General features: G+C 38.9%; 1 protein-coding gene across 1 annotated transcript; it reads right to left on the bottom strand.

Moving 5' to 3' along the window:
* Positions 1-4,498: 4,498 nt before the first annotated feature.
* LOC117257846 (voltage-gated purine nucleotide uniporter SLC17A9-like) lies at positions 4,499-16,961 on the bottom strand. The gene is made up of 13 exons (XM_033628194.2): positions 16,808-16,961; positions 14,052-14,249; positions 13,818-13,957; positions 12,013-12,112; positions 11,510-11,634; positions 11,158-11,257; positions 10,958-11,054; positions 9,384-9,471; positions 9,245-9,279; positions 8,729-8,844; positions 6,950-7,005; positions 6,837-6,866; positions 4,499-6,740 (listed from the first exon to the last, which is right to left on the bottom strand). Exons 1-13 carry the CDS (start codon positions 16,927-16,929, stop codon positions 6,571-6,573), a joined length of 1,377 nt encoding a protein of 458 aa, XP_033484085.1. The 5' UTR covers positions 16,930-16,961; the 3' UTR covers positions 4,499-6,570.
* Positions 16,962-17,987: the final 1,026 nt, after the last annotated feature.

The following is a 17,987-nucleotide window of genomic DNA, read 5'->3' as shown; positions in this document are numbered from 1 at the left end:
CGGAGTGAGAATGTGTTGACCTCTCCCACCCACCCTACTTGGACTTTCACCACCTTAACCCTCGTCCTTGTCCCGTTGCGTTTCGCCCTGATGCTGCCTAGCACAGTTAAACTATAAAGGCAACGGGCCACATATCATGCTGACGTTAAAGGACGGCTTTTTTCATCAGTGTCTGATGCTGCCCAAGCGCCAGATTTCTACAACATCAGAGTGAGACTGGGTTGGAATCATTCGCAAGACCCCACCCCCACCCTATGGGCCAGTGCAATGATATTGCCTGCACTGTCTATATTTAGGTCCCTGTGTACAATCATACAATAGATTAATCAACAGTTAAAATAATGAGAATCAGTTGCAGCCCCAACAGCCTATAACTTGTTACCAAAATGTGAATTCTACAACACAGTTTATTCAATAACCCTGCTTTTAATTTATGTATCAGCCTTTAACACTTTAAACCTGCAAGAGACACACTGTAGTTTGGTTAAATGTTGGTGACAGGCAGTCTTTGTTCCTGTGAGCACAGGCTGGTGTCCTCTCTCTCTCTCTGCAGTAGTTTTAAATCTCTCCATCTCCGTGAATGATGCAGGACGCTGAGAGTGTGATTCCTCTCTTGGCATTCACCGCGTGCCTTAATTGTATGGCTAATAAATCAAGGTCCGCCGTGAACACGAGGAGCGGCAATCCTGCAGCCTTGCACCGGGGAAAGTTGGAGCTTTAAGAGCATCACGGGATGAGACACACACACACATACACACGCACACACAGAAATGACTCGACAGGCCTGAGCGCCATCAACGCAACACAAGGGTATATGAAATGTCCTCAGATATTCTGCATTAATACAAATACCACATATTAATCATCTCTGTTTCTGTCATCATCATCACCTCCACACATTATCGCCATCATGACAGCTCCACTTCCTCCAGTGCTCTGCAGCTGCTTCATTCCGCAGCATGCATCTGATGCTCAGGTCTCCGTCTGACGCTCCTCACTGGAAACATCCCGCATTATCATCACACTCACAGAGATGGAGACGGAGGTGAAGCAGGCCAAACAATACCGAGCATCTGTGGATGCAGGCAGACAGGCCCGGTGCTGGTGTCCGGTGAGGCTGTGGGAGATACAGACGAGCTCCAGTCCGGTCACACCTGCAGGATAAAACACGGAGCAGACTCTTCCTCCTGTTGTGTTTTAATATCAGACATTTCTCTACATCTAAAGCCTCCCCGTCCTCATTTGCGTGCTCCGGTCCTCATAGGCTGGAGCAGTAACGTCATGACGTACTCCGCTATCAAACGCTGGATGCTGTCCCCGTTAAACCGTCTGTCACACCGGCTTAATGTACCGGGTCTGCTGTCGGCTCTGATGCAGACACTGCGGGATGGGAGCTGCGCAGACCGGGGTGCTGAAGCTGGAGCTGCTGTGGAGGGGAATCAGTGGATTACTCATGATATATTTCCACATCAGCGTCCTTCTTTTTGTTTTATTCATTTTAATTTATGTGCAGTAACTGTAAGACAGAAAAGGGGAACTCATAGTGTGTTTACAGGAGAACTGGGCTTACTGCACATGTGTGAAAAGTTAGTTGTACACTGCTTATAAAAAAAAGGTAACAATCTGTATGCATCTTTGTAAGTAGTTCCAACTCTGACCTTTTTGAGTAGATAATATAAAGTATAATAGAATCTGACAAACCCAATTATTTTAGTAGGACCCAACACGTTTTGCTTTGACCTCAAAAAGCTTAATTTCAACACATTCTCACTGCATCCTTGTCATATCGATGTTTGGTCATGGAGCTTCCACGTCCAGATACAACGTAAAAGGTACCCTGGGTGCATTGGTTGTTAAAGTCCTGGGACACTGAGTCAAGTTCTGCCTGTTACATGCATTGTCTTCTTTCAAAATACACTTCTGTTTTCACAGGAAATTCACTGTTTACATACAGTCTCTTTCAAAATAAATGCACTAAGTCAGGACAACAACACAAACTGACAGTTTTTTTTTCTTCAACAGCAGGGTTTGGCTTTATAATCTTACAGGACGTGAACACCGCTCTTCTCTATTAAACTGTAATGGCAACCAGCCACGCGTCATGCTGACATGAAAGAACCCCTTTCTTTGTCGTGTCTGATGCTGCAAGTCTCCGCCCAAGCACCGGATTTCGACAACTTTGGAGCGAGACTCTTGATTTAGTTGAACTAACATAATTTATCCAAAAGTTGTTGTGATATTTGGCGGTGAAATTGTTTTATTTACAATATTCTAACTTGTGAATTGTAATTCATAATTTAGAATATATTCCTAATTTAATTTAATTTATGATGCGCACTAGGCAGCGGCTGTTTCTGACGCAAAGGGCAACAACCCAACTCGTCAAATACTGTTGCTTTGTCCAACCGCACCTCACTCTGACTCATTCCGAGGGGATTTATGATCTTTATTTTGGTTTAGGGGAGGAACCTCTGATTTTTACAAATTGAAATGGCTGTATTTTGTATTTATTTTACTGCAGATTTGTAAAGAAAACATGCCCTCCAAAGACATGTAAAAATACAGTCTGATGCGCTGATCATTATTATACTCTCCTTGATCTGACATTTTCAGCTTAAAACAGTTGCTACAGTTGTGAAGAAGCCATCTATGGCTGCTGGCATGGCTCACCTGATCTGATAAACATCAAAAGAAACAAAAGGAAACAACCTTTTGTTTTCTCATGATAACAGCTGTCTCACTTTCACAAGATAATGAAATCATTAACTTGTGATCTTAAAATAACAGCATTAAAAGAAATAACTGAAAACAGAGCCATTCTCAGCCTCTGTAGGTTTGACCCCAAATTAATTCAAACCATAAACAGCATTTCAGTTCTCAGTTTTTACACATTAAAGAAACATATGGTTTATTCTTCACTAATCTTTTTTCCTCCAACCAAATGCTTAATTGTAGTGAGCAAATAGTTTTGTCTTTAATCAAACAAGCTTGTGTGATATCAGAGTTTAATTTGATTTAATGTCCTCATATTGAAATATGATGTCTTAGTTTTTTTTAGATAATGAATTTGTCTTTTTTGTGAAAACCAAACACTAGGGGGCGTGTTTGATGTGAAACTTTCACATATCTTAGAATAATGAGAAAAATCAATTTAACACTGTGCTCTAAACTCAAGAATGACCCTCCACACGAATCTCCTCAAATGTTTTTTTAATATTTGACCTTTTTATTATCATCTTGACCTTTTATTAAAACACAATATTAAGTTATAAATAATATTTAATACTGCAGACAAGACATAAAAGCAGACATGTGATGCCAAAGGTCCAACACACATACATGTATTAAAATATAATAAATCAGTTATTTTCTTATGCTGCAACCTTGTGCTCAAAAATATGTTTCCCAAAATCAGTTTTCACTCACTTCCCCATAAAGACAAAGTGAAAACAGGTGAGGTGAGGTAAATTATAGTCCCTAAGGAAAATTTATCTTGGACTTAAAGGCTATAGATTTTTATGCAAATGTGTTAACAAGTAAAAGCTGAAACATCCGACTGACATGAATATTCAGACTGTTGTGACGCTTGAAATTTAGCTTCTGATCATATTTGAGATCTGTTACCTTGATTAGAGTCCACCTGTGGTCAATTCAACTGATTGGACATGATTTGGAGAGGCACACACCTGTCTGTATAAAGGTCCCACAGCTCACAGTGCAAACCAGAGCAAACAACAAGCAGCCTGCAGAGCTCAGAGACAGAGTTATGTCAAGGCACTGATCAGGGAAGGGCTACAAAAAAATCTGCTGCATTGAAGGTTTTGGAGATCAGACTCTTTCTAGAGCCTGGCCAAACTGAGCAACCTGGAGAGAAGGGCATCAGAAAGAGAGGTGACAAAGAAACCTCTCCTCAATGAAAGACGTCACTTGGAGTTTGCTTAAAAGCACCCAAAGACACTCAGACTGTGAGAAACAAGATCGTCTGGTCTGACAGCCTGAGGGTCTCCAGAGAAGGTCGACAGAAAATCACCAAATCCAGGCGTGCAAAGCTTCTCGTGTCATACTCAAAAACTCTAGTCTGTAATCACTGCCAACACCATCATGTCCATGGATTTTTAGATTTTAGATTTTTCCCCCCAACTTTATTAAAAAAAAACTCATATCAATGAGTTTTTTTTAATAAAGTTGGGGGAAAAAATCTAAAATCCTGATTTTGCTTTGTCATTAATACAAATTTAAATGATGTTAGTGGAAAAATGCACAAAATGACAAAACATGAAAAAAGTTAAGGCATCTGAAAACTTTATGAATGCACTTTGTTTTTCATAACTATTTAATGCACTGGTGAGTTCCCTCTCATAAAAACAAATGTTTTTTCTGTCTGTCATCATAAACACAGATTCTTAAATGAAGAACACAATGTTTGATCAAGCTTTATCAAAATCTGTTGTGCAGGACTCAGAAAAAAGAAGAAAACAGACAACGGTAAACAAGGTAATTCATTAATATTATATATATTACAAAGACCAATCTGTGTACAAAAATGTGACAGTTTACACACACTTTAACCAAACTGTACAAAAGCACAGAAACACATTTTTTTTAAATGCTCAGTTGGAATAAATATAATATTTATGAGTGTTGAGTCCTTTTCAGGCAAACTGCACGTCTTTGTTTTCCCCTCACTCATGAATGACACTGTTCCAGTGGATTTGAAAGTTTGTCCAGAGTAAACCAAAAACAGAGCTACAGATATGATCATTAGTGCTCACATCCAATTCATAAAAATATAAGAGCACCAAATCTGCAGGAGAAAATAGTCCCTATCATCAAATGCAGCATTCGCTCCTGCGTGAGTAACGCTTGCTAACAGCAAACAACATTTTCAGGAAACTGTTCAGCCTTATAAAAGTATTTAATCATGGCCTTTCCATGACAGTTGGCTGCCTTGTCCTTTATACGCAAACTGTAAGTCAACTACTGTCTCATGTCACCAAATCTGACAAGCAGACATTCTCTCTTAAAGGTCCAGTGTGTAAGATTTAAGGTGTTTTCACATATAGTCCTTCTTAAAGTGCACCTAAAATTGGACCAACAGAAAAGAGACTCAGTTCTTTTTGTGTTCACATTGTCAGTTCATTTGAAGAGGACTCAGTTCTCTTTCTGTTCACACTATATTCTATATATAATATATACTGACATAGTTTTATTTTTACTTTGATGTAGCACTGCAGTGGGGTTATGAAGCCCCTCGCTTTCAGATGAACTTAAAATTGGAGGTAAACCTTAAGTGTTTCTGTGCTGTAGACTGTTGCTGGTTGATGTATTCTACATTCCACATCTGGAGACATGCAGTATCTTGTGTGGACCAAACTATTCCTTGTCCTGCGTCCTTGAAAGCGTTACAGGCCAACGTGGTTGCGTGGTTTTTTAAGTGTCCCAGTGCAACAGCATGTAATCTAGAGGACTAAATACAATGGCAAAGTGAACCCGAAGCACTCTGTGTTCACAGTGCACAGGTTAAGTGAACTGCACCGTGGACTTGAAGCGAACCAAACTCAGACCATCTCCTGAGGTGGTCTCGGGGCAGTTCGCCTCAGAGTCCTCTTGAAGTGTTCACACATGTGCAAAAAATGCAGTGTTACTGCTCTAAATCCATGTGAAAACACCTTTAGGGGGACGTAGTGGGGTCTAGCAGTAAGGATTGCAGATTGTAAATAGCTAAAACTTCTAAAGGTTAGAATTCCTTCAGTTTACTGTTCAGGAGATTTTTTTAACCAGGAGCCGAATTATCCGCAGAGGTCTCCTCCTCTCCCAAACAAACTGACGGTGATTTAAACCGGTAAAAATGCTAAATAAAGCAGCGTCATGTTACAAATCAGTGTTTCTCCAATGCTGTTCGGCATGTTGCAGACAAGTTGCTCCCCCTGCACCTGCTAATGTGTACTCAACTTTTTACTCTGATAACTTAAGATCCAGACGTTCATTCTAAGGTAACAAAAACACAAGGATTTTTATTTTCAATACAATATACATTTAAGAAAACATACTTATTATATTAAATTCTGTTTCTGGCAATAAATCCCCCTGAATCCTGCACACTGGCCTTTTAACATGTTTTTCGATGTCACCAGCAGCTTGCATTCTCTCATGTGGTCATTATAGATGTAAACATTTATGTGCGGACATCAAACTTTCTACACTGAATATTTATTCAGTCATAAATATTTGTACAATGTACGACTCACAGTAAACAACAAAAACTCAAACTATGTTCAAGTTCCTTCATTTTTCAGAGCGGATGTTTGCACTTTTATGACCAGCAAAATTCTGATTCCCTTGTCAAAATAATGACAAAGAAATTACAACTTTATTCCATCCAAAACAATCATTTCTGTTAAATACTGTACTGTGTTTTTAGTTTTTCTGTTGTTCCCAGCCAGGTTCACCAAAGAATAACTCAGAATTTACTCTTATTTTCTACAAACTGTGACTATAGATTGAGATTTAATATAATGTACAGTGTCAGAAATCAGACACAGACCAGTATGTGCAACAGAAATGTCCGAGTCAAATCACAATGACCTGGCTGTAATCTTCCAGGTCGACTCGACGGGCATCTCCAAAGATGATGTAAATCCCGAGGCCTGTGGCATTTACCAAAGTGATGAGGGAGAACACGTTGGCCCACGACTGCGTGACCTCTATCAGGTACCCTGACACAGAGACCATCACCACTCCTGTGTGACATGCACCAAAGAAAAGGACAAGAGGCATTTAATTTCAGTGCGAGAGCAGAGTGTCCTGTATACTGCAAAAACATGTTGGATACGTACCAGACAAAGCACCGAACATGTTCATAAAACCTGTTGTAGAAATGAGAAATTAATCAACATAAAGAGATAAGCAGATGGTTATGACACTGAAATATAGACTGCTACAAACTCACCAAAGAGGGCACCAGCACATGACGGGGCGAGATCCTGTACATTCACATTCACACCACTGAAACACATAGAAAATCATCACATAAACAACTAAATCTACAGCACATTGAAAAAAAGTAACTATTTTACAACTTTACAACACTATAAAAAATAAAATACTTTTACTCCACTACATAGAAATGTAGTGGAGTAAAAGTGAAAGTTGACAGAAATATAAAAACTCAAGTTAAGTACAGATACTCCCAAAAAATACTTGTATTAGTATTAAGTATTGTAGAGCAGGCGCCCCATGTACAAAGGCAGCAGTGGCTGTGAATCTGATTCCAACCTATGGCCTTTTGCTGCATGTCATCCCCCTTTTACCCTTCTGTTCTATTGATTACGGGCAAAAAGGCCTATAAAAATATCTTAAAAGAAAAGAACCTAAACTCAACCACTTACATATGTGTACGGAGACGACTGATATCCGATGTGCCAGCGAAACTTTATTTGGTGGATTTCAGAGACACGAGATCCAGTTTTAACACATTAAATCCGAGTAATGTTATTCTGCTAAAATATGGTTATATATTATACAGTCAGATCGTCACGATGACTCGTTCAGCCGTTTTGCTTTTTCCTTGAGCTGACTCTTGAGCTGCTGTAACATGTGAACATCCCTGGTGTGGGATTAATAATGTCTTATCTTTATTCTTATCTTAGGGTAGGACAGGACAAGCTAAGCTATCTTATCTCAGCTTATTTTAGGTTATCTCATCTTAGCTTAGTTTATCTTAGCTTAGCTTAGCTTAGCTTAGCTTAAACTTAGTTTAAGCTTAGCTTAACCTCCTCCCCTCTGTAATTTTGTGGTCTGGAATTTGTTTCAAGTGAGTTAAAAAAATTGAGCTTTTGCAGTGTATTTTGGAGAGACCGTATGTGTGCTAGCTTGGCTAACAGACTGCTAATTGGCTAACAGGCTATTTCCTTCAATTCAATTGCCTGTGTTTACTGTCAAGTGAGTTTGTTTGATTAAAAAGAACTTGTGTATCTAGTTTTAACACATTGTGAATCTGAGTAACGTTATTCTGCTAAAATATGGTTATATATTATATACAGTCAGATTGTCTTTATGACTCGTTTAGCCGTTCATATCTTTTTAATTGAATATTTCACAAAACATGCTGCATACCAGGCAGGTCAACATACTCATTTATTTGTTGCCATGTAATACTGGTCCTGTTTTTGTCCCAGTAATGTTTCATGCACATATTTCAAACTACTGGATGGTGAAAAGCGGACAAATTTAGCCTCTTCCTCATGGCTACAGGTAGTTTCTATCAGGTTTCTATCCATCTGTAAAGAAATGCACTTCCTTGCATTGTACACTAGAGGCATCATCCATATATGTACGGATCAACAGACACCAGTCACAGTGTGGTTCACCAGTGATCGAAGGTCATTTACACTTGGAAACAAATTCAGAATCAAAGTTTCTACAGTATTTTCCTCTGTTATGAAACACTGTGGGGACATCGACTAAATTCTTCTTTTTGGGGCCAAAAATATTTCAGATATAAAGAATACATTTGGTATCAGAGTTATACAGTTTTTATCTAAAGTGGCGATAACTGAAGGAAATTTTAAAAAAAAAGATGAATATAGCTGCTGATTCCAAACTTTTGAACTCCAGTGCGGCCTCTTAGAAAAACATCATCCTTTAAATATTAGCTTAGCTAAATTTACCAACAAATCACGCAACAGTTCAAATACACAGACAGGATCTTTTTCATAATGTAACATACCCGCCGCTGAAGGTGGACAGACCGACGGCAGCAGATACACAAATCACAGCAGTGGGATATGTGACAGCTCCGGACAGAGGCATAATGAACATGCTCATAACACCCATGGCGAAGAACTGAGGAGGGAGGAAACACACAGGTCAGATATTTAAAGGCACAATTCACAATCTAAAAGTAAAAATAAAAAGTTCACGCAAGTGTCTGATGCAGTTTGTTGAGCCCGTTAATCAAGTCAAGCTTTTCTCAGTTACTCAGTTTAGGTGTTATGACCTGAATAATTACTTCCTTTTGTGTTCTCCTACAGAGGTGTACACGTGTGCATTCACAGTACTTGAACATTTTTGCCTCAGGGAGGCATGTAATTACATGTCTGAAGCACATGCAAAAATTCCACCATGAGCTCCTCAGCAGCCAGTTGGGACAAACCTTTCACTGCATACACACTTTCCACCTCCTCAAAACACAACTACAGTACACTGAATTATTGTTTAATCACAACAGTTTTTCCACACTCACCTGCATTATCTTCCTCACCAGTTTTACACCATATCCTGCAGAAAAACAACAGCTGTAAACATTTTTTTTACATTAAAGGTACAGTAAGCGACCTCTAAAGACATAAAACAATAAAATAATAAGTTAATAATAATAATACCTTGGTTGATGAAAAAGTCTGAGATATATCCTCCGGTTAGTGCTGATGGAATTGCAACAAGCCAAGGAACTACATTATACACCCATCCCTGCAAGAACAGACAGGTTGGCATTTCAACGGTTGATCTGAGGTTGTTTAAAGCCTAGAGTGTCGACATGGAAAAATCTACTGTACTGTGCAGCAGGTTTATTGGCGAAAAGAGCGCTACCGCAGGTCCTTCATTCCAACAGCAGTCAGACTTTTAACAAGACAGCACATCATGCAACACTCTCTCCATCACCAACCACTGACAACACAATGTGCACTATTTCCACCTCAGGTTATATATATATATATATATATATATATATATGTGTGTGTGTGTGTATGTGTATATGTAGATTTTATTTATTCATAATCATATGTAGATTTTATATTTTTATTTTATCTAATTTGTATTTTTGTCATGTTTTCTTTCCTTTGTTGGCACTCAGACACTTTTTTGCTTTCTCCATTTGCTTCTGACTCTGCTGTAACATGTGATTTTCCCTGGTGCGAGATCAATGAAGTGGTATCTTTATCTTATCTTATCTTATCTTATCTTAGCTTAGCTTAGCTTACCTTATCTTAGTTTATCTTACTTAAGCTTAGCTTAGCTTAGCTCAACGTGTCTTATCTTATTTGAGCTTATCTTATCTTATCTTATCTTATCTTATCTTAGCTTACCTTATCTTAGGTTATCTCAACCTATCTTATCTTATTTTATCTTTTTTTTATCTCAGTTTATCTTATCTTAGCTTATCTCAGTTTACCTTATCTTAGCTTAGCTTAGCTCAACGTATCTTATCTTATTTTATCTTATCTTATTGCAGCTTATCTTATTGCAGCTTATCTCAGCTTAGCTCAACGTATCTTATCTCAGCCATAGACTGTATGATCTCAGCTTATCTTATTTTAGCTATCTCAGCTTAGCATAGCTTAGTTTAGCTCAACATATCTTATCTTATTTCAACTTATTTCAGCTTATCTTGGCTTACCTTATCTTATCTTATCTTATCTTATCTTAGTTTAGCTTAGCTTAGTTTAGCTTAGTTAAACTCAACATATCTTATCTTATTTCAACTTATTTCAGCTTATCTTGGCTTACCTTATCTTATCTTAGCTTAGCTTAGTTTAGCTCAACATATCTTATCTTATTTCAACTTATTTCAGCGTATCTTGGCTTAACTTATCTTATCTTATTTTAGCTTAGCTCAACATATCTTATCTTATCTCAGCTTATCTCATTTTAGCTTAAATCAGCTTAACTCATCTTATCTTAACTTATCTCAATTTATATTATCTTATTTTAGCTTAGCCAACATATTTTGTTGTATCTCAGGTTAGCTTATATTATTTTATCTTATCTCAGCTTATCTTATCTTGGTTTATCTCATCTTATCTTAGATTACCTCAGTTTCTCATTTTAGCTTATCTTATTTATCTTAGCTTAGTTTATCTTAACTTGTCTTTTCTCATCTTTTCTCATCTTAGCATAGCTCATTTCAGTTTTACACTCTGTTGTCAATTACACACAGGAAATCAAATAGGCCTACCGTGGCCTGTGGAAATGATTCTTTGAAGAATGTTGGCAGCCAGGACAATAAAGTGTAGAAAGAGCTGCACAAGCACATGTGAGCAATCACCATGGCCCTTAGAGAGAAGATGACACAGACAGAGATTTAGAGATGAGGTTAGGATAAAGACTCAACCATGTGTTGGTAAATAGTGAAGGATTAAAGAACATGAGCTGTACCAGACAGGTGGTTTCTTAAAGAGACTCAGCCACGGTGTTCTTGACAACCTTGAACGGAGGTCGCAACTTGTTTTCGTCTGCTTGGGGGAAAAATCTGTACCTGAATCACACATTGTACATTATGTTATACTGTTGTATGTCATAAGAGTTGCAAAAAGTGATTTTGATGAAAGAGCCCCATTTTAAACTCCAACTTGGTTTTGTGTTTATCAGAATCAGAATAACAATCTGAGCCTGTCAGTGGCAAAAACAAACACCTTTACTGGACGAAAATTGATGGTGCACATTTGCCAATAAGGATTACATTGCAGCCTGGTTCGGGATACATGACGGACTAGTGAAGTTACTGTACCTCTTAATAAATACAACCAGAGGGTGAGTGCCCAGAGTCCAGCCAGGAAACCAATACTGTAGAACATGCTTTCCCAGCCGTACTGGTCCAGCATCAGGGACCCCATCCCACCTGCTAACAACGTTCTGAAAGAGTAACAAAGAAAAGGTGTCACCAGAGATAGACTACTACTACTACTACTACTACTACTATAATTATGTAAAATTGAGTTTGTAGTGTGTTTCACCTGCATTTGATGTGGATTTTGTGCATGTAATAAATGTCCAGATGTGTTCGAGATTAGTAAGAGAGATGAGCTTACTGGAAATACTCATCTGCCCCAGAATGCATTGCATCTTTTTAGATTGCAAGGCAGCCATCAACAGAATGTGTACAAATGTGACGCACATACAATGTACTATACAAAACATATTTTACACCAAAATATTAATTAATATTCATTTGCCCTAAAATAATGCTGGATAATATTAAATTTTGTGTGCGTGTGTGTGTGTACAACATACCCAAGATGGCTACCACTGGCCATGGCGCTCATTAAAAACCCTCTCTCTCCTTCCACCACACGCTGTGAGCAAATACTGGCCAGAGATGGGAAAAACACACCTGTAAGACATAAGAGGACACACGCAGCTTCTCTTTTTCTGTCACTGTAGAGTTAATTTCCTGCAGCACTGGAACAATTGGACTGATTGTCGTGGTCATTTGAGTAGCACAACGAAAAATGGCTATTGTTGTTAAGGCCATAAAGTGTGTCACACTCACTAATTCGAGAATTCAGTTTTGGCCTCCTGACGCCTTTTAAGTGATCGAAGGTATTTACATCTTTGCAGAGAGAGCAGATGTATAAGTGGCCGTGTTGGGGGTAAGGCGTTAAAAAATAAGTTCTCAGATTACTTTTCTGTTGTAAGGAGTAATGTAACATGTTAGATATGCAGTTTAAGTAATCAGTTAGTCAGTTATGTTATCAGTTAAGCCAGGGGTAGGCAACCTGTGGCTCTTTAGACCCTCTCCAGTGGCTCCCTGTGGCTTTGACATTAAATTATATGGAAATGAATAACAGTTATTTTTTAACATTCAGATTTTCATTTGTCATTTGTTGTAGGCCTCAAGTGATTATTGCATTCTACGACTGTAAAAATGTGTAGCCTACACATCAAATTTAACAATTGTTTTCAAGTTTCAACAACTGAAATGTGCATCATACGTCTACGATGTGGTGCCTTTCCAAATTTTGCTTAACGTAAGTAGCGATGGCTAGTCTGGAGTCTCTCTTACATGGCTAGCTATGGATTCCAAATCCACCACAAGACTTTTGTCTTGGAGGGAAATAGAGGATTTAATAATGTGTGGACAGATTCATTTGCTTTCACCAATAATGCTGCAAAGTTCAAGTGCTAAATATTTATAGACTGTCCACTGCAGAGAAGCCACCTTGTAGTAAATCATATTAATGAATACTCATTTAGACCTATTCAAAATGTTGATGGCTAATTTAGACTTAATGGGTCATTACTTTTATTCGATTATGTTTTGCGGCTCCTGACAGATTATTCTTAGTTTCTTTTGGCCAATAATGGCCCTGAGTTAAGCAGTCCGTTACTTTCAACTTGATATCATACTTCCCTGTTTCTCTCTGTGTCATTAATGGCATGTTTGTTGAGACATAATGTAACATTACTGTAGCTGCCTCCGAGGAATGTTCGACATCTTGGGAAGCGTGCTTTCTCACTTACGGCAAGAGTTAACTGAAACATTAGATGCCACTATCATGTCTATACAGTAGGCTATGAAATGTGAGAAATATAAAGCCAGCAGCTGATTAGCTTGGCTTAATATAAATCTGGAAATGGGGAAGTGGCCAGCCTGACTTTGTTTAGAGGGAAAAAAATTTGCCTATCACCACCTCTGACTGGGAACAGTGACTTCCTGTTGTCTCTGGTGGTTGCTTGGCAACTGTTCCAACTCAAGAAATACACCGGCATGTGACTGCCATTAAACCACAGCTTGTTAACATTAGTCTTTGTACAGATCAGACAAACAAGGTACAGCGGGTGAATTCATGAGCTTTAAAGCTGCTGGCAGGTGGATTTTGTTTCCTTTGGACAGTCAGGCTAACTGTTTCTGCCTGTTTCCAGTATTTATGCTAAGCTACACTAACCAGCTGCTGGCTCTGACTTCATGTTTAGTGTACCGACATAAGAGTGGTATTGATCTTCTCAATTAACTCTAGGCAAGAAGTAAACACATGTATTTACCAAAATGCTTAACTGCTCCTTCAGGTGCTTATTTCAAACGGTACAGTACTCACCCTGCATTACTCCCATGAGAAACCTGGCCATTGTCATGAGAGCGAGGGTGTGTGAGCTTAAGTGGGCCAGAAGAGGAGTACAGGCTGTGAGCAGAGCCCACGAGACTGCAGACATGAACAGGACGCGCTCTCCTCCCACTCTAATATAATAAATAAACATTATAGAGTTAATAAAAAGGTTATTAGCTCGTTGTTTGAAGTCATACTGGTTGTTTTACCAGCTGAACTGCTTACTTGTCACTGGCATATCCTCCCAGGATCTGTGTGCAACAGTAACCCCAGAAGAATCCACCCAGAACTAGCCCAGAGTCGATCTTACTCCAGTGGAAAGAAGCCGCCATTGACACCGCACAGATCGGCATGGCCATCCTGGCACAGTAGAGGAGGCAGGAGCCCATAAACAGCATCACGATCCATTTTCGAGCCAGTGGTCTAAAACACGAAGGGAAACGGGTTCGACTTAATGACATGGACATAATGAATCTTTGACCTTGCTAGCTGCTCTACAAGCTTGTACCTAGGCAAAGAAGTGCTTTGAGCTATTTGCTAACATTAGCATGCAAACGTTCTCACAATAATAGTGCTAACATGCGGGTGTTTATCATAATTTATTATAATATTAGCTAAGTAGCACTAAACACAAAGTATAGCTGAGGCTGATGGGAATGTAAATAGTTTTGCAGGTATAGAGCGCCCCAGGAATGAGTCCTTAAACCTGGAGATGAGTTAGCATTTTAGCGCTTCAGGTTACCACGTCTCAAAATCGGTGGGTTCTTTGAATGCATTTTTGGTAGCATGCCTGAAATAAGGTCTGTGGTTAACACAAGTTTAAGAGACTTTCACATTTAGTTTTACGACATATAATAGCTCAGTTAATACCCTACTTTTTTAAAGCTATTATGTGTCCTAAAAAGACTGTTGCTAACAAGTGGCTAACAGAACATCATCATGCAGAACACAGCTTTGCAGTCTCGTAATGGTAGGGATGTTAAGTCATGTCATCATAGTGTAGTTTGTTAAAGCCAAACATTTGCTTTTTACTTCTGGCGATTGCATTTAGGCTTTAAAAATCATAAAAGTGGTGTTAATTTGTGAAGACTATCTCGCTGAACAAAACATTTGTTTGCCACAGAACTTGTTTTCAGCAATTTTTCAAATTCCAGTAGAACAATCTCATAGGCATTTTGTCAAGGGAACGAGGGCAACACTAATTGCGTCAGCCTACAGAAAAATGTCATCCCTGATGCACTCTATACAGAAGTAATTCCTCTCAGTCATCACTAATGACCCACTAGACATGTGTGGCGGTGTGTTTGTCTGCAGAGACTCTGTCCTCTGCCTGTATCTTCTTGTTTTCTTCTTATTTTTTGTGTTTGGGACGTGTATGGACGTGTAGCCTACCCCCACAGCACTGAGGAGAGGTCGGGAGTATACAAAAAGGTAGCAACCAGGTGCCAGACTATAGGCAACTGCCATCCAAGAGACATGGTGTCAAAATAAAATGCAAATACAGCAAGGCGAAACACTAAACAATAGTGAATGTGAGGTTGGCTTTTACTTTCACTTTCGCTGGTGAGCGTGTTTACAAACAGTGACCAACAAACCTGCATAGTGTACTTTTAAGACCTTAACGAGGTTATTAATCCTCTGGGGACCATGTATTTCTGTACCAACTGTCAGTGTCAAGACATTTCAGTAAAAATCCTAAGATGTAACCAGCTAATGCCAACCAACAAACTGACAGCCAGTGCGTTTCCATGCACAGTTGAGTAATCGAGCTACTGTCATAGCTCCACTAGGCCATTTAATTGGACTACTGTCCTTGGAATCGATCTATTGACCAGATTATGTCCGACTCCGCTATGATAGGTGGCGATATGCCAACTTGTTAGCACTGGACCCTTTTCCGGTTGACCCTTTATGTCACAGACCAAACAATCAACAGACAAATTAGCTACGGTTAGCTAGTGGCAAACTGGCACCATGGTGTACAACTTTACAGCTCTGTACATTTTGTCCATCTAAAAATCTGTGGCTCTGGATATAGATTTCGTCATGTTGTTACTGGCTTTTTCCTCTGTTATGGATTTAATGCTACTCAATTTCCAGGGGGCGGAAACTGTGGAGCATGCCTCGGCTAGTTTGGATCTGATCAACTGAATACATGCAGTATGGTAATAGTAATTTGACTCCCAATCACATTATCTGGTTGTGTTAGTCCGACTTTGAGAGATTAAATTTAGTACAATTTCAGTTGGACTGACATGTTCATGGATTTTAAAAGTTTGGTTTTAGTCAGACTAACACAATAAATTGATTGTCTCTGTCATGTAAATGTACTGATTGACATCCACAGAGCCACACCATGGCTAAACAATAAATCCAGTTCCAGAGAAGCCAACATGGTCTTTTATGTTCCCAGGAATGCAAGTACAGAACATATCAAGTTTATAATAGTTTCAGTTTCACTCAATGGATGCTGTTACTTTTTGCAATTTTTTTTCCCACTTAAACTTTTTATTGATTTGTCCACAGAATACATTCTTACTTAGAAACAAATCCCAGTGAGTTTGTCTTTACACTTCCAAATTCTTATTCAGCCACACCAGTTTTACTTTCTCAATAGACCTCTCAGTAAATGAATTTTGAAACCAAAACTCCAGTAACATGTATCAGGCAAAAGTAATAAAGATGGTCTGGTCTGAATTCCCAGACAACCCTCCAAACCACTTTGCCTCTCCTCCATAGTGTCATAATCTAGTGTAAATAGGAAACTAATACACTTTTCAATGATTAAGACAAATAAATTTACCTTACCCTATGGTTTCTATCTCATTTTCTCCTACTTTTTACTAATTTTAAGAAATCTTGAAGCCTACCATGAAGTGTAGACCGTGACAACATGAGGACAACCTGTTCCACATTTCTAAAATCCCAACTGAAGAAGCCTGTAGTATGTGTAGTCTGATCTAAATCATGTGCAGTCTCACCTGGACCACAGGTTTTGGTCCTCTGGCTCCTGTTTGGTGAAATCATTGGCAACGTAAACCTCACAGTCCAGAGGAGAACCACTGAAGCCATTCCTGCCGTCTGATGTGTGCTTGTCAGCCATTCAGACAACAGTGACGTCCTCTCTGGTGTCAGTGCAACTCTCCCACTGAGAGGTATGCCTTCGTTTTACATCGTATCCTCAGGCAGACAGGCCAAACAGGTCAAACGTGTTGGAACAAAACCCAAATAGAGAAGCTGATTTAAAGGAATGACAACAGAGGCTTTGCAGTGGGTTTACTGTGTTGCCCTGTTTAATCCACTATCAGGTTTTTAAGTACTCTAAACAACTTTTTTTGAAGTACCAGTAACTCAACTCATAGTATGGTTGAAGTATTCAGATTTTTTTACTTAAGAAAAGTAGGAATACAACAGTGTAAAAATACAGTTTCAAGTCAAAGTCCTGCATCCAAAATCAACAAAATATACTTTTAGTACTAAAGTAAAAGCACTCATTACCCAGAATGCCCCATTTCAGAATAATAATAGATGATCATTAATGATGCATTAATGTGTGAGCATCACTAATGTAGCAGCTAGTAAATGGATTCATACCGTGTACACTGGTGAAATGTCAGCATAGTATGAAGGTATGAAAAGATGGAGCCTATTGTATATTTTTAGACACAAAGGTGTCCCTGCTGCATGCCACACTGCATTTTTGCTACAATGCCTGTTTTAGGGCTTTGCACAAGGGATGATCACACGATGATCACTGTGTAATAATAACTTTATTTGTAAAGCACTTTTTGAGCTGAAAGCACAAAGTACTTTCCAAGGTGCAGAGAATTTTTCAGACGAGATTTAAAGACGTGAACAGGGTCAGCTGATCTGACTCTCAGCAGGATGCTGTTCCTAGGCCCAGGGGCAAGAACTGAAAAGGCTTGATAACCCTTTGTCTTTAACATTGGCTCTGGAACAGTTAGAAAACCCAGACTGGCAGACCTGAGGGACCTGTTTAGGTGTGAGAAGCTCAGTTATGTACTCTGGTGCCAGATCATTGAGAGCCTTGTATGTGATTAAAAGAACTTTAAAATGGATTCTAAAAGAGACTGGAAGCCAAAAATAGGTGTGATGTGTAAGGATTGTTTAGTTTGGTTAAAAGTCTAGCTGCTGAATTTT

The sequence above is a fragment of the Epinephelus lanceolatus genome, chromosome 8 (assembly GCF_041903045.1).
Source record: "Epinephelus lanceolatus isolate andai-2023 chromosome 8, ASM4190304v1, whole genome shotgun sequence".
Lineage (NCBI taxonomy): Eukaryota > Metazoa > Chordata > Actinopteri > Perciformes > Serranidae > Epinephelus > Epinephelus lanceolatus.
The sequence above is the reverse complement of the archived record's forward strand: the minus strand, read 5'-3'. Positions and strand labels throughout refer to the sequence as shown.